Raw genomic sequence first — 27,767 nt, 5'->3', positions numbered from 1 at the left:
ATTAAAGAGTTAAACCCACAGCAAACTCGATAGCCTTGATATCCTAGATTCTGGGAGGACTAGATCTCAGCAGGAGACTTCAGATTTGGTACACATATAAGTTCCATTGTTTGAAAACAACTGCTGATCAAAACACTGCTTTGGAAAGGATTTTATTTATATACAGAAATCCACATAGAAACTACAGCAGAGATTTTTTGACCAGATGTGATGCTTCATTGTTAATTAGTTCATTTATTGAAACAATGGTTTTTCTATCATGGGATCTGGGCTGCTAGAATGTGCAGTGCTAGCTCCAGGCTGCCCATCGGATGGAAAATATTAGCAACACACTTAGCTTTTAGAACTGAAAATCTCAAAGTGCATTGTGAGGCATGGAGCACCAAAGAGGTTTCTCCAAGATCGCATTACTACTCAGCACTTCGATCCTAGCATTCAAATTCAGCTCCCCATCAACTAGACCATTGTACCTTCTGACAAACTAAATCCTATCTTAATTACAATATCTAATAATCAATATTATTAGCATTACCCATGATCTCCAACGACTTGCTGCATAAAGGCTTGGGGATGGGGGTGGAGATGGGGCATAGAAAAAAAACACAGAAAACCTCAGGGTAGCAATAGATGATACCATGACTGGGAAAATGGAGAACAACCATCAAATCTCCATCTTCTTAGCTTTGCTGAACACAGTTCAGGAGCTAGGCTATAGTTCTATTTTTAGACCTACATTTACCTCTCTTCCAACCCAAACATAATTCTCCCTTTTAATACCAGCTGCTTTCAGATGGAATGCCAGATTATGGCGCCATGATTATAAATAAAGCTATCAGCTGTCAGATGTGTGCTCCCAGACAACTTCTCATTGCAAGAGTCTGGGTAACACTTGTCATTTGCCTCCCAAACACAGTCATGTTGGATTTACTAATGGAAAGAAAGGCAGAGATTTATTGTTTTAAAAACCAAAAGAAAGATATGAAGTGGAACTTTCTGCATAATGGAACTTTTCATAACCAGAAGGTTCAGAAAAGTGTTTTTTGTAGGTCTGCCATCCAAGATGGCAGACGGTACCTGTTCACTTATATTGGGGGACATGTCCCTGAGAAGAAATTCATTGGAGACATCTGGATTCCCTCACTGAGTGAAGTCCTCCTGCATTTTGGGATGCACAGGCCTTTCACACTTGCTAACACACGCTCTTTACTCCCTGAGGCCAGAATCACCTTTTTGTTAACTCTGTTCTCCTCTTGTTTTGTGCATCTCCTAGGAAGATAATAGAGAAGTGGCAACTTGTACAAAAGAAAATGGGTTAACTGAATTTCAGAAGTGAAACATTTGCTTGTATTAAGGAGGAGTGATGTAGGCTCCTGATTTGAAAAACATGACATGACACTGTGGACAAACTATACTTCTTTGGGGAAGAAGTTAAGACACTGGAAAGCAGTCTTTTTTATTAAGCCATTAAAATAAAGTGAAAAGTAGTTAACTAGGCTCCAGGAGGCAATATTGCTCAACAAACTTGGAATATGGGGGGCTGGGGTTAAATGGCTGATTAGAAAAGTCCATGCCATCCTACCAAATTTGTCCCATCACAGAAATCTAAAGTCTGTCCTGGCACTGTAGAAGCAGACTAGACACCTAGTCTGGAATAGGGAAAATATGAGTGCATATTGAAAGGATCTGGAGATCTTCCCTCCACCCAATCCTACATTGTAAGTCTAGGTGGATTTAAAGAGACTCAGGGAGAAAGATTTACCATACTTTGTAACCCAGGTGGCTCCTTCATCAAGCCTAACAAACTAAGTGCATCTGAACACATTTGTTGGGTGTTACAACCCATAATGCGTTAGCCCCATTAAAATATCATACCTGCCTCTGCGCCGCTGAGATCTACCATACAAGTATATTTAGACAGAAATGGGCAGTTACACCACTACCCTCTCCCAAAGGAGAGGGAAAATATATACATATATCTCAAGGTCTGACACATCCACATGCCTAGTCTGCAGACTGCTAGCAAGACACTCAAACAGCCATCAGACATCACTGGCAAAAACCTGGCAGCAAGTGCTGAAGAACAAATACATGAAGTAAACTACAGTTAATTTTACTGGCACCAAAATCATTCAAAAGTAGGGTGAAACTTGCAAGGAACTTCCTTCTCTCCTGCTCCTGTGGAGTATTTAATTTGTCTGTACTTCTGTACTAGGCATACTGGAAAGGAAAAGAAATCTGTAAGAGAGTAGAAACTGTGACTGAATCCATTTGACAAAGTTAAAGCCCTTTTGATCTTTCAGAGTCATAAGATTAGTCATGTCATGATCTAAGGGCTTCCAAAAAGGCTGTGAGCTCTTCATATAGTACAGTGATAAAATGTTTTATAAGCTTGTTTTTAACAGAAAGTATTAGTTTCCCTCACTGGTTTTAAAATGCTCTGTTTTACTCATTCAGGTAACAAATTCTTCTTCTGGAAAAAGGAATAGATGTTCCACTTTTTGGCATTTTCTGTGCAATTTAAATTTCTATAACAGGAAGAAAAAGTAACACCGACTTGGACATATAAACAGCAACCTTAAAAGTAAAGCTATGTAGTTAAATGTCCATCTGAAATTAGTGTTTTGAGTCAGCCTTCCTCGATTCTGATTTCGCCCTGAGATAACTCTATGTCCACCTATGGCATTTCTTTACTATTTTGGGCATCATCAGAGGACCAGAAAGTTGGCTGAAATCCAACCCTCTGATTCTGGGGGATCCATCTTGGGGTCAATCAGGAGAAATTCTCCAAATCTAGCAGGCATTAAGCTAAAGACTTCTGATTCAGAAGTCTTCAACTATTGAAAACACTGAATACTCTGGGGTTGGACCACTCTAGTTTAAGACAGTTCTGATGAAAATTGTTTATGGTGGAACAAGAGCTGAAATGACTGGGAAAACGATGACTTTGGACCACGCTAGACAAGGCTACACAATGAAATTGCTTTGGAAGTCTAACAGACAAGTCCCATGCCCATGAAAACATTACCCAACATCCAGGTACAGCTCAGTGCGGGTTAACAGCACAGACTGGCTCTTCTCAATCATACTGCCACATAGGCAAAGGGCAATTGTGTATCCTCACGACACTTCACCCTTACAGGGAACCCAGCAAAGCCATAAAATGGTGCTAAAAGCAAAAGGCCTCTGGAAACCCTAACTGCAAACACAGAAACGCAGTGAGCTTACACTGGCAGGTTCAGCAGCATTGATCCACCCTTGCTAGCTCTGAATTACTGCTTGTCCCATACACTCAAACCAGGAACATGCTGTCTGGAGCAAGAACTGTCATCTTCTGTTTGTACAGCACCTAGCAATTATTAGTACAAATAATAAATAGAGCCAAGTAAGCAGAGAGAGGCATTAGACAATATCATATTTTTCTATTATCTACTTGCAGATAGATGCCAAAGACTAAACAGCATTAAAGTAACAAATTGGCCAGCTTGATTCTCATCTGAGGATTTGTACACCAACCAAATTACACTGAAACAAGCATACAATACCTCACACAGTCTTATTAACCTGTATCTTGCCACCTACATTGTATGTCCTCAAGGTGAATTCCTTTGTAAGGGACTGTCCAGCATTTGAGATGATTATATATATATATATATAAACATATATATATTTTTTTAAACTATGTATATATATATGCTTTAAACTAAGGAGGGCAACATTTACACAATACTTTTCAGTTACAAATTGCAAAATAATAAATTGTTACAGATGGTGTGAGAATTGATTTAGTTGGAAATGCATGCTGCACATGCACAGAAAAATGTTATTCCTTCTGAGCTGTTTAAGTAAAGGCCAAAGTGAATCAAGCAAAGTAGGAAAAAATCTCTGGCAAGCAAAATAATCATCCAGGTTGAAAGCCGGCTAATGCCTCGATGCTAAGCTTTGGGACCTCACACATTCAAAAACTTCCCACTCATCCATTTTTAGTATTCAGACATTTAACAGTGATCTCCATCCAAGTATTGGTTTTCAGATACTATCAGTTATCTTGTGTGCATTTGGAAGTGTGCTCGATTATCTTTCACATTTTACTGCTGTACAGCGTCTATTATGCAACAGCAAGACGCAATAACTTGCTGCACAATGTGCAATTCTTGATAACATGCTTGATAACAGACAAAATGAAAATTGTCAGGCACTGATCCTACCACAGCATCTGTATCCAATATGCTGGCCTCATTCAGCCGGACTTTTCCTCTGCATCCACTTCAATTACTGGACTGAGGGCTGTGATGTTTGCAAGGACTATATGCTCAAGCAACAGGATAAACATAAGCTGAATTAATACTCCCCCCTCTCTCCAGCTAGCAGCTCTCCTCCCTTCACCTAGCAGGATACCAGAGCAGAGACAATGCAGTCAATAGGAATCCACAAGGGGATCTTGGGGCAGGTCACCTCAAGGAACAAATGGAGGATCCCAGGACTCTCTCATGCTGCAGCTTCCACTGTTGCCTGAAGACAGAGGAAAAGGCTATACCCACCCACACACTTCATGAGCAGAATAGAAGGGCAATGACAAGAGACCTTGTCCCCAAACTCTAAAAATTATTATAATCACTGGAATGCTAACACTTTGGTATCTGCAGCACAGAAGCTTCAGATGGTATTATCACTATTTACATAGTCTGTTGGTATGTATCAGTCTGCACTTCTCTGTCCTTTCCAACAAGGATCCTTTATCACAACAGTTGTCTTTTTACCGTTAAGTGCAGCCAGAGTAGAGAGGGACAATTTCCATCTCTGCAATGCGCTGAAGCAAAGTCCAGTCTATTACAATCAATAGACCAAAGAGCAGCAGCTACATCTTTTGGAAAGATTTAGTATTGCAAGTTCATTCCTAATGTGTGAATTTACAGCTTAATTTTACATTAATCTAGCTTGAAATTCTGCTGAATTGGAATACTTCTCCACTCTATTCTACCCTTCCCTTTTTGTGTAAGATGTACCAAAGGGCACTGGGCAGTGACCCAGTACAAAAGTTTCTCCCAGTCAGTACCCCTTCCCCAGATTAGTAAGCCTATCAGTAAGACAATCCTAGCACTTCACTTCCCCTTACCAAGGGAGGAAGAACAGATCTATCATTTGTGACCACATCAATTCCCAAAACATAACCTTGAATAATGCCTGCTATCTGAAGCTAAGACCACAACAAACTTTATATGCAGTCTTTTCTGTAAGAAGTTTATTCTGCTAATATCTGGCGCTTTACTAAGACTTAAATTCAAGCAAGCAATAGAGCAGTTTCAGCAGAAGCTGAGCGTACAACATTGTTACCACTTTTTTATACAGACACTTTCAGGATAGTGCAGAAGATAGAGAAAAGCCCATGTACCATGAATTTGGAGCCTCAGTTAACTGTAAACCTGCTCTGAGCTATAGGATCTTCATTCTACATACAATAGCCAATATACATGCTACTAACAGGTTGCTAGCTATCTAGATTAGACCTCAGGCCTGCTAGGGACTGTTAGCATTTTTCCTCCTTTCCTGGAGAATTACCTTGACATATAAACCACTCCAAAATAAGAAAAGCTAAGAACATACCAGCAACACTCCTGAGAGCAAAAATTCAACAACTAGTTAGGCAAGTGAAGGAGTGAATTCCCAGCATAAATAAATAAAAAGCAGTAGCCAGTAATGAGGCAATCCTGTTAAGTAAAAAACAGGACATCTGAGATATCAGTTATTGCAGGTCAGAGGTTGAGATGAAGACACCTTTAATTAGGGCAACCTACTGTATTTCTCTCAAGGCCCTCCGTAAGACAAACCTGTAAGAGATATTTCACTTATTATTCACCTTCAACATTACTAACTGGTCTTGTTTACTGCAAATAAGTCTAAGGTTCACACCAGTAAGCAAGCATAAGATGAGATAAAAATAAGAAATAAATAATAATAATAAGCATAATAATAAGCATAAGAGATAAAGAAGGAACATAGGTGACTAGGCAAGAGCATAACTGAAAGCTTAAGCATACTGGATGTTCTTACTTTATGGCATCTGGCACAGGTCAAGCTCTATTACAATCTTGTAACTCCAGAACATTTTGTTTAAGAGGAGACTGAGGGATGTGCAAAATAGAGACATGTCCTATGTTGACCCTGACCAGCAAAGCCAGCAGCTGTCAGTACAGAACCTTGGTGTTCCTGTATAGGGAAAAGAGACTGAGGATGACAGGATTACAACTTTGAATGACTTATGTGAACGCGTTTTTCATAATGAACATTGATACGTACCAGAAGGGGCAACTGAGCTTGAGTATTTATGAGCTTACCAATAAATTGGTCTTCCATACAAAAGACATAGTCAATAACATACAAAAGTGAAAATCAAGAGTTTTATTTTTTCCACAGTCATAATTAAAAATAGAGTGAACACACAGGACAAGAATTCAGAGAGACTACATATTTACAAGACAGTTCAGCTATTAGATTTTTTCCATCTTCAAAATCAAGTCATCACAGATTTTTGTTAGTTCATCATTTTCTTTAGTCTGTTAAGAATAAAAAAAGAATAGTGAATTTCTGTTATGTCTAAGCTATGATACAGTGATTTGAGTCCCAAATAGTCATCTTTGCCAACACATGGAATAGAAAGTCCATTTACATGCTACTGATCTACAAAAATTTACTCTAAAGGACAGTCTACTTTTAGAAGCTTATAAGGTACCTTTAATAGGCTTGACAAATGAGCCAACAGAATTTACTTAATATTATCTCTTTACTTCTCCTGCAGACTTTCCCCATAATCAACATCAGCAACCTTTGAGTGTGATAACTTATGTTTCAAGTCTTTTGGTTAGACACACTCAAATTCAAGAGACTATTGACCGTTTAGATTTCAATCTTCACAAGAAACTTTTGTAGGATGACATTTGGAGACTTACTGATATTTCCATAACTGATATGGAAATATCAGTTATTACTCCTTATATGGCTACCCATTTTAATGGGGTTCTTAACACAAAGTGTTGCTGAATTTATAACAGGAGCCAAACTAGTTCTGAGTTAATTGGCTTCTTCTCATCTCACTATTTAAAGACCTATTTATTCAACTACCAAAAACCCAGCCCTAAGCCTGAAAATCTAACACAGCCATGAGACTTTTCTTCAGAAATGCAGGAATGTTTCAGCATTACTTTGAGTCTCCAATGCTCATAAAACTACAACTATGATGCAACATAAAACTAGCAGCAGGCATTTCCAGCAATATAATTTTTAAACCTTTAAAGTTTTTCCTTTAAAAGGTTCTAAGTCAAACTCATGTGCCTTCCCAAAGCATTCTAAAACTTCATCTATGCATTACGAAGCACTGCAGTTGAATATCAGGCCTAATGGCCTGAAAGATACTGAGAGAGTTCAGCCAATCCAAAAAAAAAAAAAAAAATGTATCAGTGCTGATGGCTTGTAAATCATATGCTTAGGAACAAGCTGCACCCGTCAGTTATTCAAGATTCACTCAAATCCTGCCCTGTAAGATGTTTAAGTTCTGAACTGTTGAAGGGGATGGAGTAGTAGATAACCTTCAACACAGTAGCCTGATCAATCACTTCTCATGCAAAAGTTCGTATGAGCAAAAGACTTGTTACCATAGGTGAGTCATAGTTCTAACACGCTAGAGTTATGCCCTAAGTTTCAGTGGCTATGTCCCAGCATCTGCGTGGGCAGCAGTCATCAAAAACAGCATAGCTAGTTAGCACGGTTATTTCTAGCACTGGTACAAGGTATTTCTTAAACGAGTTCGACAAGTAACTAAAAGACTCACTAGTGACATTTTGACTAACCTTTTGTTCTAGGCTCCTCTCTAAGGACTGGATCCTCATTTGTTCTTTGCGGAGACTGGCTTGTAATGCTGCAGTCTCTGACTTGGCTCTGCTCCGTACCTGGGCAATTTCTTCATTTGCTCTGGAATTGAAGCAAGACAGTGTTTAAGCCCTCAGACAGCAGAGCAGAACTGCTGACATCGAATCACAGCAGATTCTTGCACTTTGAATATTAATCCCCAAACTAAGTGTGTTTGAAGTCACACTGAATTTTTGGCATTAACGAACCACATTCTGCAGCAACTCCAATTGGGCGAAGTACTTCGCTCCTAGTACTTGACTCCTTGTCATGGTACTTACTGATGCAGCTTTTCTTCAGCATGTGCCTTTAGGGCCTTATATCTCTGCTCTTCTTTCTTGATTCTGGCCAGGTAGTCTTCAGCACACTTTTTCAGAGCCTCTTCATTCTATCCCAGGAGAGAGAAGTTTAATTAGCTTTTTACATGCTAGGAGCTAAGTTTTGAGACTGCAGATTCCTGGCCACATGTCTGCAAAGATAAGGTGAATAAATCTCTTAGCTTCCCAAATGGGTGTGGGTGTAGTTGCTCTTTTCAACCTCCCTTATTTTGCACAAATTAAAGTTTATCCTCTGCCCCACCTCCAAGATACATTCCTATCTAGTAGAAAGCTTCTGGTAAAAAGAAAAGGCCACTGGGCCCTTGCTAATTATCTCTCATCAGTTTTTGTTCTTTCAATCAGCTTCACCTTAGCTTGTGATTGTCCAGAGAATAACTAAAATCCAAGTACTTCCAGGAGTCCATGGAAAGATTCAGGCTTTAGGCTATGGTGCAAATGCATCCAACATTAAATAGCAAAGCTAACTTTATCGCTCCTTTATTATTTTGAACTATTATCACAAGTTGAAACTGTTTGAAGAAAAGTGCTAAGACTTCCCACTAATTCTAGACCTCAGATTTAGCAACTCTTGTCTCCAGATGATGCTTTAGCTCTATGCTAAGGAGAAAGCTTCTACATTCATGGTAGAGAGCAGAAATGGACATGAGATAAGATGGATACCTCAACATAAGTTTCTGCAACACTAATATGTAAATGGCAAGACAGACAATGCCTGTTCCTAAAAGTTGGACTACCATGAACCTTGTAAGACTGATTTTGAATTTAAATAGAGGACAGTAAAGGATAACTTGAGGAAAGTTTCATCTCAAGGTACATCCTCTTCATAGAAATTGATGCAGCTTTTATGCCTTTCCTGCATAGGAAAATTAGCTTGGAAACTTCAGCTCCCCCATCTCTAGAAATGGCTGTAGATGTTTTAGAACAAAAACCTGACTTTACTAGGCTTTGTTTTAAGCTGAAGAGCCCATCCAATAAAGGACATGTTTCACTTTGCAATAGCAAAACCTCTTGAGCATCCATCAAGAATGTAGGGAATCAAGCTGTCCTTGTGCAAGAGTCACTACATTTGAGTCAGTCTGTGATTAACAGTGGTATTTTTAAGCATCCAGGGGAAAAAAAAAAAAAAAAAAAAAAAGTGTCATTCATTTGTTTGAGGGAAACTTTGGCTTCTAACAAAGAGATAATCATTCTTTAAGCCAGAATTAATACCTATTAAGTAATTCAATTCTTAATCTTTAAACAGGCCACAACCCAGTATCCTGTTTTACAGGTAGTGCCTATAGTAACAAGTTACTGCTCTAGAAATTCATCACTTCTCCAACTCTTATAAAAGGCAAGTCTCCTTTGTCTTGAAGGAGATCTGCATTATAGCATCTTACTTTGCGATAACCTTCTAGCACTTCTTTCTGTTTCTCAAAACGTTTGAACAGTTCAGAGAAAGATTTCTCCATAGAGTTCAGATCTGAAATAACTTGTTGCTTCTCTTCCATCATCCTCTGCATTTCTTTCTTTGACAGCTCCTTCTGCTTGTGAGCATCCTCTAAGAAAGACAGGGCAACAGTGTTACACTCTTATGTTTTACACTAATGCAGCAAGTAACAAGAAAAAGAAATCTGACATGGACATAATTCCACATTTCTAATTTATTGTTCTCTTAACTAAAAAGAGGCTTTCATAGTTTAGTCCTCCTCCCAAAGGATACTGTACCTTTATGTTTAGGGAAGAGATTTTATTCTGTTAATCTGCTGAATATTACCTCCTATTAACTCCAGATGTCATTAAGGGTTGTGCTTATAAGGAGCTTGTCCAAATACATGGCTTTACTTTAAAAGGCTTCTATTCTAGTTCTACCACAATGTAATCAAGATACTGCACTTGAGTTTACCACAGCAGAAACCTGAGATGATACAATAGAAACAAGGAATCTAAGACAACATTTAGATGTTTTTCATTTTAAGGATACACAGTAGCTGAAAGATCTGGGAGGAGACTAGAACAAGCTAGGTGAGTACAAACTCTTCTCAGGTCAAATTTTTGCTAGTACACTTGAATTATGTTTTTCCATAGGCTTACTTTTTGACAAAGTAGGAAAAAAGCTGACATACAAGTCTCCTTGAAGAACTAAATTTAAGTAAAGCATAGATTCAGCAAATTCAGCTTTCAGCTAAGAGTATGAAGTTCTATTGACATCTAGTCACTGTTTGTTACCTGACCTCATTTAACACAAGCTGCAGGCATTTAGATCTGCCAGTTCTTAAAAAACACTCAACTGGAAAGTCAAATAAAAAGCTTAGTATGCTCATGCCTAACTTAGGAAGTCATTATTACCTACCAAGGCATATCAGCATACACTACCATGACTGTTTGAATACACATAAGAAAATTGACCTATGGCTGTCTTGTCTGCAGCCATACACAACCCCTAAGCACTTGAAATGCTATGCCATTAAAAGAAAGAGTACTGACTTCAGTTAGTCTTATGCTTAGCATGCCCCCCTCAAACTTATTATGTAAATATGATACTTACCCATCATTTGTGTTATCGTACCCTCAAACTCAGCAACTATTTTTCTGAAATAACACATGAAAAACAATGTTGAACATAAGTTACTTCCTCTAGCTGCTTTTTATAAGCAGATACATAAAGGCAGATGCTTACCCCATTTCCTTGTATTCCATATGAAGCTTGTCATACTTCTTTTTCCATTCTAGAGTCTCCAACTGCTTTTCTTGAACCTTGGGGGAAAGGGGGAAAAGTAAAGCTTTCTTTCAGAGGAAGTGATGCACATTGGTATCAACACAGCCTGAAAGGTAATTTAGGTGTACTTAGAATTTATTATGGGGAAAACTTAAATTCTAACTGCTCGACAAAATCAAAGTTAAGTGTTTCATTTAAAGTTTAGGTTAAATAAGATGAACTAGTATGATACCCTGGTTTCACAGAAGTAATTCCAACTGAATGTGACTGGTATCTGTTAAGTGGCAAGACTTGAGTAATCTCAGCCCACCTCTTGACTACTCTTATTCATCTGACATAGAGGTCATTGTTCCTTGGCCAGTGATCTTCAACCATATAGTAGTAATATTCTCTTATTCTCTTTTAAAATGAAAGAGAAAAAAAAGAAGCCATAGAAATCTACAAATCTTAACACAGAAAAGAGCAAATATCAGAAGGCAGTTGCATTTAAAAACTTATCTATTCACTCATAGAAGTCACTGCTGTTAAGTTTACCAAGACTTAAGGTTCTCACTGGTGGTGCAAATACAATCTATCAACTGTGAATGCCAAGAGCCTTCAGGCACACTACATGGCAATCAATACATCTTCAAGATATTTCTAAGAGACATACTTTGGCATTAAGGAAAGAAATAACTGGCCATAGAAAGTGCCAAAAGGGCACGAGATTTTAGTAAATATAAAAGTAATATATCCTGATAACTCAGTTGTTTGCATCACCTTGTATGTGAGTTACATTCTTCTGCATTTTGTTCAACTTTAGTGAACTTCTGAATTAAGTTAAACTTTCTCCATTACAAGGACTTAAATTTGTTAAAATACTGTTTTATTTGTAATAAGGATAGTCTATTCCTTAGGCAGAGATCTTCAACTGAATCTCTTGATATACACACAATATATACAATTATTCTGATCAAGATGAGGTTGCAGTTTGAAGCCATTTATGCAATGAACAACCTTCCCCCCATCACATTCTCAAACTTAGTACTCCATCTTGAAGAATATCCATACCTATATCACAACAATTAAATTAAAGCAGAGCTCACAGTAATAGTATTCACAGTAACAGTATTAGACACTATAAGCAAGGTAGTATCTTTTGCCTTGAACTACAGGAAATTGTTTGTCTTTGGGGGGGGGGTGGAGTGTCTTTTTAAAACTGTAATGCTGATAGTCTACTTTATGTGGGAAGCTACTTAAGGACAAAGGAGCCTACATACACACAAACCAGCCTGGAATTTTAAATAAGAGCACTTGATTACTTCTCATTTTCCCCCTCAAAGTTGCCCAGTATACTGTAGTTCAGCAAGCTCTGGCTTTCAGTAGTTTTGAGAGTCATACCTTAAGTGGATTGTAAAAGATAAAGTATCAAAAGATAGAGAACCTGACAAGTTTAAACTCATTATGGAACTAAACAAAGATATTCATGACTGTGAGGGCAGAAATAAAATTTAACAAAAGCAAAACGCATGAAATGACAGAAACACTTAAAAGCTTATTTGTTAAGTCAACTAAAATAATTCAATAAACCCCTCAAAAAGCAAATATTCATGAATTATGTATATCCAGAAGGAAAACAGGGTTCCTCCACACACACGTAGTTTCACAGAAACTTAAGGTCATCTTAAATTCAGATTGCTGTCCTTCTGGATTAGTATAGTATATCCTGCTACAGTCATCCAGTAGCATCTATCTTACTGCAACTATGTTTACCTGTTTAAAATGGTTCTTTGAAAACAGAAATTAGACCATCAACTAAGCTATTACAAAGTTTTACTCTGTTATGTAAGTTCTCCTTGTTTTTGCTCACTGCACTAAAATCTATCCCCTGCCAAAGTTGTACTTATTTCCCATTTCATGCACTATAGAATATAGAAGGTAAAAGTTTGCTCCCAAATGACAGACAAAGCAGTTCTGCAAAATTTTCACTCTTAGAAGTGCACCTTTGCAGTCTAAAGGAAAAGAGCTGTAAAGCAGCAAGCAGCCATAGACACTGGTAATCTTCCTAGAGATCATTTGGTACCCTTAGGCTCACTAACTGTAGTGAAGTTGGTCAGTCATTTTGAAGGCTTCTTCAGAAGTTAATTTTGAAAACTAATGGCATCATTTCCCATGTTGATTTAGGAAAATTTATGTATAAATATTTGTTTTACATTAATTGGTATTGGTAACTTTACATAAACCAAAAGCCATAACAAAAGCAGCACTCAATTTTGAAATAAGGGGATATACTACTCTTCTTGCATCAGAAAGTGAGGTAAAAAGCAATTTCCATAGCAATAGAGTTGCAGAAGACTCTTGACATCTCACTGACTCCTTCCTTCCTCTTACACTACTTTTCTCCAGTGTGTTCCAGACTTTTTCTTAGTTTAGCAGCTGGACACACTGTCCTCTCCCTTCGTCCTGTGCCTCCCCATTCCACACAAAAGTGACACCACACCCCTTCACTGAATTGCCATTACAGCTTCACCTTGTTTTAAGGATATAGTTATAATCAAAGCAGCCTTCCTTCCTGTAGGCAAGGACAGGTAGTTCTTACCCAGTTTAATGAAGAGTACTTAGACCACCGATATTAAGCCTCCATACATTCCATCTCTTGATAGTAGATCCTTGTTTAATACTAGTCAGAAGCTGACTGAAAATGAAGTTTGACATATTTCCTTAGATATCAGCCCCGAAGAGTTCTATAACTCTTACTTCCATCAAGTTTACATTAAGCTTTTCTGGATGAGATGCTTATTCTAAGTTTGATGAAAGAGATTCAGGTAGAGAGGTGTACCATAAACCACACAAAGGGGATTTTCAAGGTTAAAGTTTTGCTTTGGAGGGATCATCATACCTCTTTTTTAACCAGTTCGACAGCTGCATCCATGTCCTTTTGACTATATTTTAGCACATCTATAATAGCATCCACTGCAGTGTTTGTAGAGGCAGCAAAAGTCAGTGGTGAAACATCACTGATCAGAGATTGTGGAATTAGAGGACCTGTATCCTGCAAGGAAAGAAAAATTGGAGTTAACAGATTTTGATTTCAACACAATTGCCTAGCTGCATATGGAATATATCAAGCTAATTCAACATATTTAACTTAAGAAATCTCAAGCTACCTCCACAACTGTTACAACTTTGCTACCTTGTAGATATTTTGTAACTATTTTTGAGGCTTTAAAGAAACTGCTATCTACCAGTCATGACCAGCAGAAACATATGACAACACACTATATCCTCAATAAATTAAGCACCAGTTTATTCCAAACTGCTGTGCAGATCTCTATTCAAAAGCACTGCTCACATTATAAGCCTTCAGCTGTAAAGCACCAAGTTTAATTGAAGTTTAGTGCTTTTCATTCTAGCAGTACATTTAACAAGAGCTTATCTTATTTTTGTGGCTTCAGCTGCATGAAAAACTGCTCATATAAAGCAGTCTTAAGAATGGTTTAAGTTCTCTTAGAAGATGTGTACTGTTACTAGTTTCTACAAAAGAGATGATATGCAAGGACATGAAGTCCATCAAAAAGTTCAGCTTTGATATAACTGGCTGTCCCAACCTCATTTCTAAGATGACAGTTTAAATAAGCATTAAGTATTCTGTTATCCATAGAAGTTTTGCATGATAAATCTTGAATCCAGAACACTACCTGACCCCTTCCCCCTGCTGCCCCTCCCCGCCTCCCCACACAAACAAAAGAAGTCACTTGGTATCATTTCCAGTATCCTTACAGGAGTTGTAAATGTTCCCAGAAGATCAAGTCCTTTTGGTTTTTCTTCATTTTGAAGACTCACTGCAGGCTTTTCAGTTTCCTCAAGCAATCTGCTTAAACCAGCAACAGAACTAAAATGAACACAATTGCCTACATTTGCTCAAGTGATGCCTTTCTTTATATGGCTATGTATTACAGGTTAGATTAAATCAATACATACCTACACTGAAGTGGAGCAGTCATAGAACTCGTATTTGTTCCAATAGTACCAGAAACTGGTTTTCTGGGACTGTCCCTCAACAGAGGGTCAAACTTCAAATACAGTGACTGCTTCCTCAAAGCAGACTCTTTGAACTGAGGAGAAAGAGGCAAAACTAGTGTTATGCTATAAAGCAGTAAATCTACTAACACACACAGTCTTCTGGAGGGAGGGTGAGCTTATTCTTCTGTGGCCAGAGTATTGTTCTCAGGAGAAAAGTTATATAACAGAATTTGGTGCCCACAAGTTTAAGTCCTTATGTAACATTAAGTGAACTCAAAGTCCTTTGCTCAGATAGAGCCAAAAGGGCAAATTTCATGAACTTTTCAAAACTAGCAGACATATCTGACATGGACAGACAGTATGTAAACTGAGTGAGCAGTGTACGTCAGCCTCTGCTTTTGCTATCATAACAAAACAAATATCATGGGATTAAAAAACAATTTGAATTCACTGTATAGTCATAGCTACTCTGGTCCAAAGGAAGAGAAAGTAATTAAGCTGCACTAATTTAAACATGACATTCCTGATTTAGACAGACCTCCTGAGGAAAAAAAAAAAAAAAAAAACTTTGAAAGTTTGCTTCCCAACAGTAATCCTGCACTTCCAAAGCATTATGTTCTCACAGCTTTGGTGAGCAGAGATGTGAAACATCATCCATTTCACTTTTGCTACCAATCACAGAAATAGCACCTTTGCAAACTAAAAGCACATGACCTCTGTTCCTTAGCAGAACTGCTTGAAACTACATCCCTCCCCCAGCCTTACAGATACATTCCTTTGAAATAGAACATATTTCTACAGTCAGATTCAAAGCCAAGTCATTGCATAAAAGCACCTAAGGCTTGACAGTTTCCTTTTCCTTTGCCCTTAGGCAGGAAAGGTAACAAAATATTTCAGTATCATACTTACTGATGAACTTCCAAACTGTTCCAGATAGTCTATTTCTATGCCCATTCCAAGAACTGGAAAAAGAATTACACAAAAGATACTGTCATATGATCTTACAGTGAAGCATCTACAGATAGAAACAGATATGTACAGGTAAAAAGCAAGTAAGTTCTGTCTCATCAGCTTTAGTTTTCTACTTGCTAAAAGCTTTATACTTCAAAACAGAATTAAAAAGGCAAAGTTTAAGTCAAATGAACTTTCAGCCTCCATCTGCCCCCAAATGCATGTTAAATTCATATAATTCAACACATTTGAAGAAATTCTGTTGTTCTGTGGTTAAAGTGGCAAGCACACTACTTCTTCATACAGTGCCACATAAAAGGCTAAGGTTACCAGTTTGACCATTAATACACATCTCACAGCTGTGATCACACAAGTTATCATGGACATTTCTCAATACATCAATTCCACTCAAGTACTATGTGACACACTGTATAGCAGTCAAGTCATTTGCTCATCCTGCCACACAACGCTCCTACAAGCAACTCTCCCAAGTGGCTCAAAGCCTTGGCTATGCAGTAAGCTTTCAAGATGCATATGCAAGTGCAGAAAGACCCATGCTGCAACAAGAAAGCAGCATTCAAGCAGTGCTGAGGGCCTGCAATAAGCTACAAGACTCAAATATAGGCAAGCAGTTATATGGCTCTAATGTTCTCAGTTTAGAAAGTGCTTAACACTAAGTGATTTTGATGGCAGAGTATATATTTTCAGCACAGAAAGCTGTCACCAAAGCTCCAAAGATACCATTTCTATGCCAAAATAATGTTCATCCTCTCAGGTAACAGATTATTGCTAGTAACTAGCTACTGGAATTTAGTATAATACAGGGAAGGTTAGAAGTAATCTTCCAAATATTTCCCACCCCTGCTATTTATCATGGTTTTTACAATCCTTCAAAGATAGCAAAAGGAGACAACAAAAAGTAGCATCAATTGTCAGTACTGAAGTAGAAAAACAAACATATTGAGCAGTTATTTTCATAGCATCTTTCCAAGGCGATTCTAAAAAACCGCTCTTACCTTCTGCTGATGGTCTGAATTGCTCTTCAGGTTCAGCGCTAGCTGTCTGGTCATCTGCTATTATCTCAGTTCTGTCAAAACTAAGTTTAACTTCTTCTGCAGGCATTGAGCTTTTTCCACTGTCAGCAGAAACTAGAGTATCTTGAGAGGGGACATTAGCTGAAGACAGTTTAGAGGGACTCATTTTCTTCTCCTGTAAAAAGAAAAGCAACCCTTTTTATTGTTAATGTAACACTTTACAAGTAATATGAATATATTCAGCATCATAATAATGATCAATTGGTTTTTAAACTAGCTAGGCTGCCAACATAAACTTCCAGAAGTTACAGGCAGGGAAGCTAAAGAGTATTATCAAGGTGTTGTTTGAGCATAGCTCACAGTAGACAGGAGTCACAGAATCCAAACCCGTAGGTTTGTCCTTATACAATACTGCTGATCAGAGAAAGAGATACTATGTACTAAGCTACTAATTTAGTTGCCTCTGATGTTACCTTCAAAAGAAGTCTACGCATAGTTGATATTTGATCTAAAAGTGGTGAAGATGCTTAAAAACAATTCTTGCACAGAGTATCAAACAAAGGTCATAATGAAGTCAAGAATAATTTTGATTCACTAAACAACTGGCCAAGAAATGGATATCTTTGCTATACATTACCACGGCTAGTTGCCCTGGAAGTTCAGCTTCTGTTTGAACTCCTAGCTTGTCTTCTTGAATTCCTGGCTTGTCTTCTGCCACACTCTGCTTCCTGATTTCCCTAAAGAAAGAAAAAAGTTATCACCAAATCCAAGTCATCTAGACAATTCTGAACTGTTTGCTAGATATATTGAAACACTGAATTAAAGTAAGCTTATTTGAGAGCTTCTACTGCTGTAGTACAGAAAGCTTCAAGAGTGGAGATAAATTCACTGTCTTGCCTGGTGACACTTAAGCAACAGAAAGCTCAGTTCATTATAATCAATGCTATCTGGAAAGAAAGGGAGAAAAATCACAGTAGTATCACAGAAGAGTCTTACAGTTGACTTAATACCTTTGACTTATTTCCATCTGTAAAGCACAAGATAGGTCAAAAAGTTAAAGATTTAAGGCAGCCTGCTATTCTTTCCACCAAAATAATGCAACATAACTAGTAGTGTAAAGCTTCATTAGAAGTCCAACACTTCATTTATTGATGACAGTGTAAATATTTACCAAGTTACAAGTAGCTGATCATGGTATACAAGGAGTAAGAGAGCAGACACTCATTTCTGCCAAATTTACATCTCATGAGAGTCTACTTCAAGCAAGTACCTGCCTATAGTAACGCAAAAAAAAAAAAAAAAAAAAAAGAAAAGCTGATAATAGTTATAGTTCCTAGTAAATAAAACACACCATCTCCCATTCTCAAGTGAGAACTCTAATCTAATTTGGTGCCATAAAAATGCAATATTCATGGGAAGCAGTTGAATTAGAGATAGCATTCAAATCCCAAGACAATGCAAGGAAGGAACACCACCACCAAGCTCAGCCAGTACTTTAGCTCACTTCAATTAGTCCTTAATTCTACATTGTAAATATGAAACAGGACCGTCTAATCCCTCTTCAAGTTGCATAAAGTATAATTGTGCCAATTAATTCCCCAGCCACATCAAAATACATAGTTCTCTTAAAAGATAGCAGCTGCTACCTGGTCCTCTCTATTTCACTGTGAGGATAAAGAAGTGAGGATAAAGAAACATTCGACCAAGGGATTAATGCTCTTCTCATAAGTCTGTTCTCTTCCCTTCCTCATGATTTAAGAATAATTTTTGCACAGACCCAGCCATTTCCAGATGGTTTCCCCAGTAAGATCTTTACCATCACAACCCATTATGCTAGAGATTACAATGCATTTCAAAAGTCCACTCATTTACGTGAGGGAGAAACTCAAGAAGTTAGAGTACATTTGTTGTAAGAGACAAACCATCTCTTTTCTCACAGAAGAGTTCAAGATACTTCTACAATCAGTTAAGCAGATCTACTTACAGACTTTCAGGATCTCCTTCCTCAAGAACCTCACAGGTACTTGGTGTGTTATCCTGCTCCACTGGAAGAGACTCCTTCTTTGACAAGGCACCATCCTGCTCCTCTTGTAGATGAACTTTTTGAGAGCTAGGTTTAGGGTACTTGGGTGAGCTGGAAATTTTAGAGCCTCCTCCAAATGGATTAAAGTTTGGATCGTCAACTTTATCCCAGTCAAACTTATAGGATGCTTTGGGAACAGGAGTTTCTTCTTCCACATTACTTACACTTTTCACTTCAGTATTCTCTGTTTTTGTTCTGGCACTAGGAATTTTTTTGGAAGGTGGCTTAATTCCAGTTCTTTTACCTAGTTTCTTAGGAGGTGGTTTTCTAGCAGTGCTATTATCAAAGTCAAATTCCAGTTTTACTGGTCCAGCCTTGGTGGTCTCAGGCTTTTCTGCAGGCTCCTCCTTGGAGATACCAGGCTCCTCTGCAGGCTTTGACTCTTCTGTGGAGGTTTTTTCTGCTACCAAAGTATTCTGAAGCTTCAGTTCCCCAGTTTTAGAAGAACTGGTTACATCAGAACTACTAGAATCTAATTCAGCAGATAGTTGTACAGAAGATGTAGGTGCTTCTGTTGATTCCACAGAGTTATCAGTGTGGCTTACTATGTTGGAAGTAGATTTCACATCCTGCACAGAGTCACTGATTGCTTGCTTAGGAGTCAGCTTGTGGTTATTAGACTCCAACTCTGTCAAAACAGGCTCTTTTCCAGAGAAGACTCTGTTTTCCTCTGCACTAGTGCTCTCCGTACTTGAAGTTGAAGGAAAAGGAACTGTATCTTCTAGTGGAAGAGAGTTACTACTTTTTTCAGAAACTTTCTCAGGGCTGCTAGACACAAAAGACTTCTGTAGATTTCCAGGAGAATTGGGCAGCTGCATTGAACTCTGAAATGGATTGATGTCATTTAAGTTATCAAAGTCAATATTGTAGGAACCTCGGCTCTTCACTGGCATCTCATCATCCGGGTAAGGAGCAGTGCTGACCTTCTCTGGCATTTGTATATTTGCCTCTCTATTACTTTCTTCAGCTTCAGTTTTTTGAAGACTTCCACTGCATTGGAAGAGTCAGATCACACATGATTAACTATTTTTTCCAGACATCATTTCAAATCATGCTTAAAAAGATGATTTGCACAAGTAGCTTTGCATGCTTTAGAACAGTCTGAATTTTTGATGTAGTGTGTGAGCTGATAGAATAGCATAACAAAGAATCAGTTACCACCTAACAACCTGCAATTATGAGATGGTGTACATGAACTACAGGAAAAAGAATCAGTCCTTAAAAGTACTCAGTTTTCCTAAGCTATCCATTTGATACAGCTAGGTTCTCTTATTCCATTCAACACTGACAGTTCTACTTACAGTGAAATGGACATTTCCCTTTCACTGAATAGCCCGAAACATGCAATACTCAGGAGGAGTTATCAACAATCAGCTCAAACATAGGCACAACTAGTAGTACATCTTTATGGTGATTTGTCTGTGAGTCATGACTAACTCACAAGGCTAGGATCATGACTCACTTCTCCCATTTCATCCATTGCTTCGTCTGGTCATTCTGGCTGATTTTGTGTGTCTGAAAGCGTGCACCAGCATTTTGTCTATGAGGTCCTACGTGTCAGAAAAAAACCTGGACTTCAGGTATTCTCAACTCTGTATAACACCAAAGCTGAAGAGCAAAGTAGTTTACAAGAGAGAAATTATTTTCTTGTAGGAGAAAGAGGCAAGATTCTAACAGAAGAAACAAGTTAAAGAGTTTGTATACTCACTACTGCTGGATATTCTACAAGTTATTGCTCTCCATGTTATCTCCCCAAGGTTAACTTTTTTGAGGCTCATCCTCAGACTACAGAGAGTTAAGCCATTACTTCCTGAAACAGGATTTCCTCCCATTGTTTTGTCCCTATGCAAAGTAATTATTTGTGTGCCATTCATATCTGCTATAAAGCAGAACATGATTAAAAGCTGCTCAGTAAAAATACTACTTTGATAAACCTGAAAGCAAAGGCTGGAGATAAAGGTCAGTAAGTTCTTCTCACCCGTTTGAGTGCTGCTTCCCTGCAACAGTTCAGCCCCAGACTTGTCTAACTAGTCAAGCCCCTCCCATTTTCTTTCAGTATTTAACCTAATAAATGCCAGTTGAGAACAAGATATCTGATTGAAACTTTAGAGAGAATAGTAAAAAATCATGTCCTTCCAAGAAAGTAATTTAGCAACATGCATTTTTTAAAATTAAAATATACATTTGCTTGTAGCAAGAAAAAAAGGATATCTACACAGTACAAGCAATGCCTTGACACACAATTATGCCTTTAACTAAAAACTGTTAGTGGCCAACCCTTTCAATTTTCTGTGTGTGTGTTTATATTACATGTATATATATAATATATATGATTTTCAGGTGAACAGTAAGTTTGAGTTAGATGCAGTAAGCAAATAGTTTTAAAAAAATGCAGTGGCTTACTCAGAAGTACTTTTCTAAGCTACAGTATACATGCAAGTTAATAACTTGAAGTGAATCCAACCATTTAAGGGGCACTGAGAAGTCAAGGACTAATCATCCACTGTTTCCATCTTTCTCCCTTCTCCCCCTCCCAAATGAAAGAATAGGAGGCTAAGTAAAACTAACAGGTAGTTTAAAACAAACAAAAGGACATACTCCTCCACAGATGAGGAAGTTAACCTCTGAAACTTCTTGCTGCTAGGCATTAGATGCTTACAGATGTTTACATAAGCTTAAAACAAGGTTGAAAAATTCAGTAAGAAAAATATCCACTGAGAGCTATTAAATAACATAATAGCATCGTATCATTGCTCCACTATTATAACAATATCTCTAGCAAAGAGTTGCAAAACCCTAAATTGTAACACTGAAGACTTTGTGCTCTTCTCTAGGCAGCTGCATTAGCCATGCTGGGCACAGGCTTCTACGTTAGAGATGCACAAACTAGCTGTAACTTGGGACTGACATTATATTCACTTCAGGTTGCTTTTTAAAAAACTTAGCACTCACTGACTCAAAGTGTTAATTCAAGCTAACACTTAAGACACATTTTAAGAATTAAATTTAAAAAGAGATAAAATAGTACTTGACATTCAAAAGGAAAGTTAGACTTGTCAGATAAGCTTCAGATAGTTATACAGTCTCAGGAAGAAAAGTTAGGAAAAAGTTATCGTAGGAAATAGTTTTGTATTCTGCCTAATATACTTGCAGAGATGGAAACAGAGCTCATCAATCAGTATTGCAACCAAGACAACTACTATTACTTCTCAGAAAGTTTTAACTTTGAAAAAAGTTTGTGCATCAAGTTCAACACTAATTTTGATCCTCTCATGCAGTTTAGATCACTAAAAAATTACATTTTAAATAAACAAGTTTATAATGAGGGACAATCATCTTGATTATATCCTGCATTGTTAAGACTATTAGCAGTGACACTACTCACTCAACATTGTTGAATGCAGATAAAAGATCATCCTCTGGTCCTTCCTTGCAATCGTCCAGTGTAAAAGTAGCCTCGAGTTTGTCTGTCATGGTAGGACTTAAGATTTTTCGAGTCTGAGGATCTCTTAGAGGAGTCTGAAAGGTTACCTTGGCAAGGGAGGGGGGAAGGGAGAAGAGGAAAAGGGAAGAACATGAACACCACAGTATTTTCAAGCTTCAGATAGCACCCGTGTTCAGTTCAATGTCAGAGACCATAGAAGGAAGAACATAATCAATGCAAAAGCATATTTACCTTCATAGCTTTTGCCACACTTCTTGGTGGCAAGTTTTCTTTCTGTGACAGGCGCAGAATGGATGGTCTTCCTGTAGGTTCCGGTGGCGTAAAGCAAAAGTTACAGTCTTCCGCTGTTAGATCATCACTGATGTTTTCACAGTTTTCCCCATTTTCCGCATTTAAAATCTGCAGACTCATTCTAGAATATCAGCACATATACAACATCACACCATGAATAAGGGTGTGGCTGGCCAGATGCACTTTCAGATAATCAAACACACTGGAAGCCTAGCACTTGCTAGCAAAGTGAGATTAACAGCTGCAAAAGGAGTTTTAAGAGTATTAAAAATCCTGATATGGAAAGCTAACTCAGACCACCCTGCAGGCATTTAAATGCAGCATTTCCACAGACACTCCTCTTTTGATAAGAGTCTGAAAAGTTAACTGCTGATACTATACTTTCTGCAGTTGACATACAAGCCTATTAATTGAGCTGCCAATCCTTTAAAGGGAGCTCCATCATTTAGTGTTTTCTTCATTCCCAACTCCTTAAGGCCAGTAGGGCCACTGAGGTGCAGTCCTGTGTCTTATGGTAAGGCATCTAACTAGGAAAAATAGTCTTTGCAAGGAGCAAATCACCATTTCATCATTTTATTCACATGGACTCATTACCACACCATACCACCAGTAAATAGCAAAGCAAATGTGTTTAGGAGCAAAGTTCTGAATAAAGTTATTCAGACTTTCCCTACACTGTCTAAACATACATGGATTTTGTAAAGGTACATAGTGCATAAGAATCCTTGTTTTGTAGGCATTATTAGTAGAAAAATCTGGAAAAAAAGAACGCTTGTAATAGAAATACATATTTCTTACTCATTGCTTTTATCTTTTATGGTCTTGTAAAGCTTTATATATCTCTAACATAAATAATTTTACTAGTATTTCAAGTGTGAAGAACTAAAGCTTGCACTACATCTAAGATTAAGGAGGAAAACAAGTTAGGAAAAAAAACAATCAAGTATCTCGTGCAAGCTAACACTTACAGAACTTCAACTCAGTCCACCTCCCATTAGAGCCTGCTCTGGTTGGTTTTAAAAAAAATCAGTAGCAGCCTCACTGAGGATTTGAAGGGGCTGGGGGGGAGGGGGCAGGATGCAGGGAGGTGTTTGAAAAGAAAAAAAGGGGGGGGGGAATTAGATAATAGAAAGCATATAGCAAGAATTAGGCATAACCATTGCCCAACAAGGATGATTCCTCATAAGTGCATAGCTATCAGTCATACTTAAAGCCATTTCTTCCATAAGAATGAACACACTGGAGAGATGCGGACAAGGACCTATGAAAGATAATCAGGATCATCAGCTGGAGGAGATGCTAGATCATTTGAAATAGTAATCTAGTCCAGAAAGCAAGTGCTTTATTTAAGATCAAACACCTAACAATTAGCTTCTTTTCTATTCATCAGTGAGCCAAGATCAATCAAGTAAATCATCTGAAAGTAAATCATCTGAAGATTATGACAAAAACAATAATTCAGAAAGGTAACAAAAACATTAATGAAAACATTATGTTTTCAAATTTACTGTCTATGTGTTTAAATTCGTGCATTCAAGTCTCTCCCACTCTTACATTAATCCTTATGCAGATATTTGCTTCACTATGTACTGAACTCTGCTGCTTTGTGTGCAAGACAGACAACATTAGATTGGAGTTTTACACTATCAGCAACACAACACAAACTATAGCAAGCAGGTTACAACTGCATTTGTTATTTCTTTGAGTCATGCTTTAGCCCAAGGTGTTGTATACCTAAGTTGTATTAGCAAATTATAGAACTTAATGTTCAATCAGCTTCACTGCTTCCTTTTGTTACTCCAAACTAAAACTGAGACAACTGATTAAAAGCTGAATCTTTAAAAACCTCTGATTATTTAATGTGGCTAGCTAGTTTAAAAATAAAGCCTAAGATGAGATAAAATTGACAGTACCTTCCAACACAACCTCAAATGAGCCTCCGTTGCTCACAGAAGACTTTAGATTTATTACATTGAGATGTTTATACCCCATTGCTTGATCAGATTAAATACACAGTATACTGACACAAAGCATATATCTAAAACTGTGAGTGAATATGGTATATTAGGAACACTCCACTTTATGGAATTAAATCATTAAAATAATTATGTGTTTAAAATATGTGCAAGCAAGAACTGATCTCGATTTTCAGTCTCATTAGTTAGCAGTTGCAGGAAATAGGAGGAAATCTTTAAACAAAAACAAAGAAAAAAAGTCCTACTTAAAGTGGTTAGTGTCCGATGCATGTAAATTCATGTTGTGAAAACCAGCAAGTTTTCCCACTATGGCCATTTCAAGATCCCAGAATGAAACTACTTCATATTTTAAAATAATATGCATTGCCACTTGTGCTTAAATCTTTCACTCCATATTTGAGAATGAACATAAATCCAATGATATCAGGTAATTAAATCATGGGAATCCATTAATTCTAAGACCAGGCTTTGCTTAAGACCTGAAAAGGATGCCAGACTCCTTTAATTACAGTTTCACAGCAGCTACTTGTGCCCTGATGACTGTTAAACAGAAATACCTAGAACTCCATTGGATCCACATATGCCTAAGGAGATCACTGAACACACAGGGCAAAGAGTAGAATTTTTTAAAATTTTTAATTATCCTCTGAGATCCTCTAGCAGAGGAGCTGCAGAATATTGGCCTCCAGAATAAAGCACATGCTTAGTGTTTCAGGCTAAAACACATGTATTGCCACAATTCATAAATACTTGAGACACATGCTGCTGTGAAGCATATGCGTGCTGGACTGCCCTGAGCTAGGCAAAGAACACGCATCAGGGCACCCAGCCTTACAGCAAGTGACCAAGCCCTGTCTTACTCTTCCCCCCAAGTCACAGGAAGCCCCAACACCCCCAGCTACACCAGAGACCCCTCAGCCCCACCCTCAAGCTTACCAGGGTGTGCCTGAGGCACCCCCAAACTCACTGGGGTGCCCCCAAGACCCCTTGACAAGAGACACCCCCCCACCCTCACAGAGGCGGGTTCCCAGCCCCACACCACCAAACCTCCCACCACCACCCTCACAGAGGTGGGTCTCCAGCCCCACACCACCAAACCTCCCCCCACGCTCACAGAGGCAGGTCCCCAGCCCCACACCACCACCCCCCCCCCCACGCTCACAGAGGCAGGTCCCCAGCCCCACACCACCAACTCCCCGCTCACAGAGGCGACACTAATCTCCCTTAACAAAACCCCCCACACCTCCACCGCATCCTGAAACACCTGGAGGCGCCTCCGAGATCCCGAGTGCGCCCCCGTCCCTCCCGCTCCCCAACTCAGCAGGGCGGCCCACTGCTCCCCAAGCCTCTCTCGCCACGAGGGTGCTGCTCCTCCTCCAGCTGCCCAACGTCCCCGCACCTGCCGGCGTCCTCCGGGTACCGAGCCCCCGCCGTGCGCTCGGCTGAGGCAATGCGCGGGCTCGCAGTTCCCACCGCCGCAGCCACCGCCTCAGACCCCACCACAGGATTTCAAATTTCAACGGCGGCCCCAGCTCGCCAATGAGGAAGGAGCATTCAGAACAGCCTCGCCAATCGGGAAAGCGCCCTGGAAGGGGGCGGGACCAGCCGCCACCCCCTCGCCAATAAGCCCCGCGGAAGGGTGTTCTCGCGGAGGGGGTGGGGCGCCGGTGGGGCATGCCGGGAAGGGTAGTTCGAAGGCTTCCATCATGGCGCTCCTCTGAGGTGGGCAGCGGCTGAAACACTGGAGGAAAAACCCCGTGTTCAGTGCGTTATTACAACCGGAAGAACCAACATCTGCCTTTGGAAAAGTCCTTCATGCAATAAAATCTCCCCAGTTAGCACAAGAGAAGTGGTGTTTTGCTGCCTTTTGTAAATCCCAGCGCGGCAGCGGGCTGTGAGGGCTCTGATGGATGCTGACCTTGCAGTCGTCCGTCACACGGCCTTCGTGTATATTGGGATGTGTGTAAGTCTGCGAGCAAGGAGGCTGCTCGCAGCCTTTGGCATTTGTGAAGTGCTGTGATAATAACATTCTGCAGTCAAGCACTGAATTCTAAGTTACTGAACTGTAAAGTGTTATTCAGGAAAGAACTGTGTAAGGTCTTTGTGGTTTTACCGATAATCTAAGATCAGACTGCTGGGTACTCATGTAAAGAATCTTTTGAGGATGGAGAATTGTGTCTCTAAATCCCAAAGTAAGGGATTTAGGGGATTTTTCACAGGGGAAAATTTTAGAAAACTAAACAAACAGGGCATGGGGGATTTGGCCACTGAAAAGAGGGAGGTAAGAAGACAGGGACAAAATGCTAAAGGTGCATATTAAAACAGGGCAAAAATTTTGGAGGACAACTCCAGTATCACCCTCATAGATGTTTGCTGCAAAGAAATCTGGGGCTTGGGACTGTGGACCAGACCTTGTGAAAAAATGACCAACCTTGGTAAAACTGGAGTGTCCCAAGACTCAGTCCTGCAGTGAGTTGGGCTCAAAGAGGACTCTAGAGGGTGAATCATACCTATGTGGAGATGAATTTGGATTAGGTTAGAAACAGAAAATTTTTAGAAGAGTAAGGTCCACATTTAAATTTTGGTTCTGTTCAGAGATCCGTATTGATAAACAAATCCACATGAACTTCCACTGCCCTCAGGACTTTTGCACAACTGTCCTATGTAGCTGTTAAGAGCATTTTGCTGCTTTCCCCCTCCCAACAGAAAACTATTAGTCTCCTGTAGCCCCAAATGTACCCACAGCATTGCAGTCTTGTGAATAACACCACATAAAGAAAATTTGCCATCTCACAATATTTTATTATTAATTATTAAATGTCATGTTCCATTCCAGAAATTAAAATAGTTCTTTTGAGTTGAGTCATTAGGCAGTAACAATGAAATGGTTGTTGAAATTAATAAAGCTGGTAACAATGAAGTGTTTTGTAGTGAAATGCAACGCATGCAATCCAAGTAGTTTTATTGACTCAACAATCTTATACAAGAATCACTAAACCACCATGAAATCTGATCTCTACCAACACCACATCAACCATCTACTGGCGTAA

At 38.9% G+C, this 27,767-nt stretch overlaps 1 protein-coding gene across 3 annotated transcripts; it reads right to left on the bottom strand.

Moving 5' to 3' along the window:
• Positions 1 to 6,373: 6,373 nt before the first annotated feature.
• TACC3 (transforming acidic coiled-coil containing protein 3) lies at positions 6,374 to 25,995 on the bottom strand. Of its 3 annotated transcripts, none has more exons than XM_062575244.1 (16): positions 25,961 to 25,995; positions 22,682 to 22,862; positions 22,391 to 22,536; positions 18,907 to 19,995; positions 17,560 to 17,659; positions 16,905 to 17,097; positions 15,847 to 15,899; positions 14,896 to 15,029; positions 14,695 to 14,788; positions 13,814 to 13,966; positions 10,897 to 10,973; positions 10,765 to 10,808; positions 9,617 to 9,777; positions 8,181 to 8,287; positions 7,842 to 7,962; positions 6,374 to 6,551 (listed from the first exon to the last, which is right to left on the bottom strand). In XM_062575244.1, exons 1-16 carry the CDS (start codon positions 25,969 to 25,971, stop codon positions 6,486 to 6,488), a joined length of 2,730 nt encoding a protein of 909 aa, XP_062431228.1. In that variant the 5' UTR covers positions 25,972 to 25,995; the 3' UTR covers positions 6,374 to 6,485. The 3 variants fall into 3 exon arrangements, with proteins under 3 accessions (XP_062431228.1, XP_062431229.1, XP_062431230.1); XM_062575245.1 differs by having other exon boundaries at positions 14,695 to 14,785; positions 25,961 to 25,994; XM_062575246.1 differs by lacking the exons at positions 22,391 to 22,536; positions 22,682 to 22,862; positions 25,961 to 25,995 and adding an exon at positions 20,714 to 20,732.
• Positions 25,996 to 27,767: the final 1,772 nt, after the last annotated feature.

Source organism: Rhea pennata, chromosome 4 (assembly GCF_028389875.1).
Source record: "Rhea pennata isolate bPtePen1 chromosome 4, bPtePen1.pri, whole genome shotgun sequence".
Classification (NCBI taxonomy): domain Eukaryota; kingdom Metazoa; phylum Chordata; class Aves; order Rheiformes; family Rheidae; genus Rhea; species Rhea pennata.
This window is presented reverse-complemented; position numbering and strand designations above follow the sequence as displayed.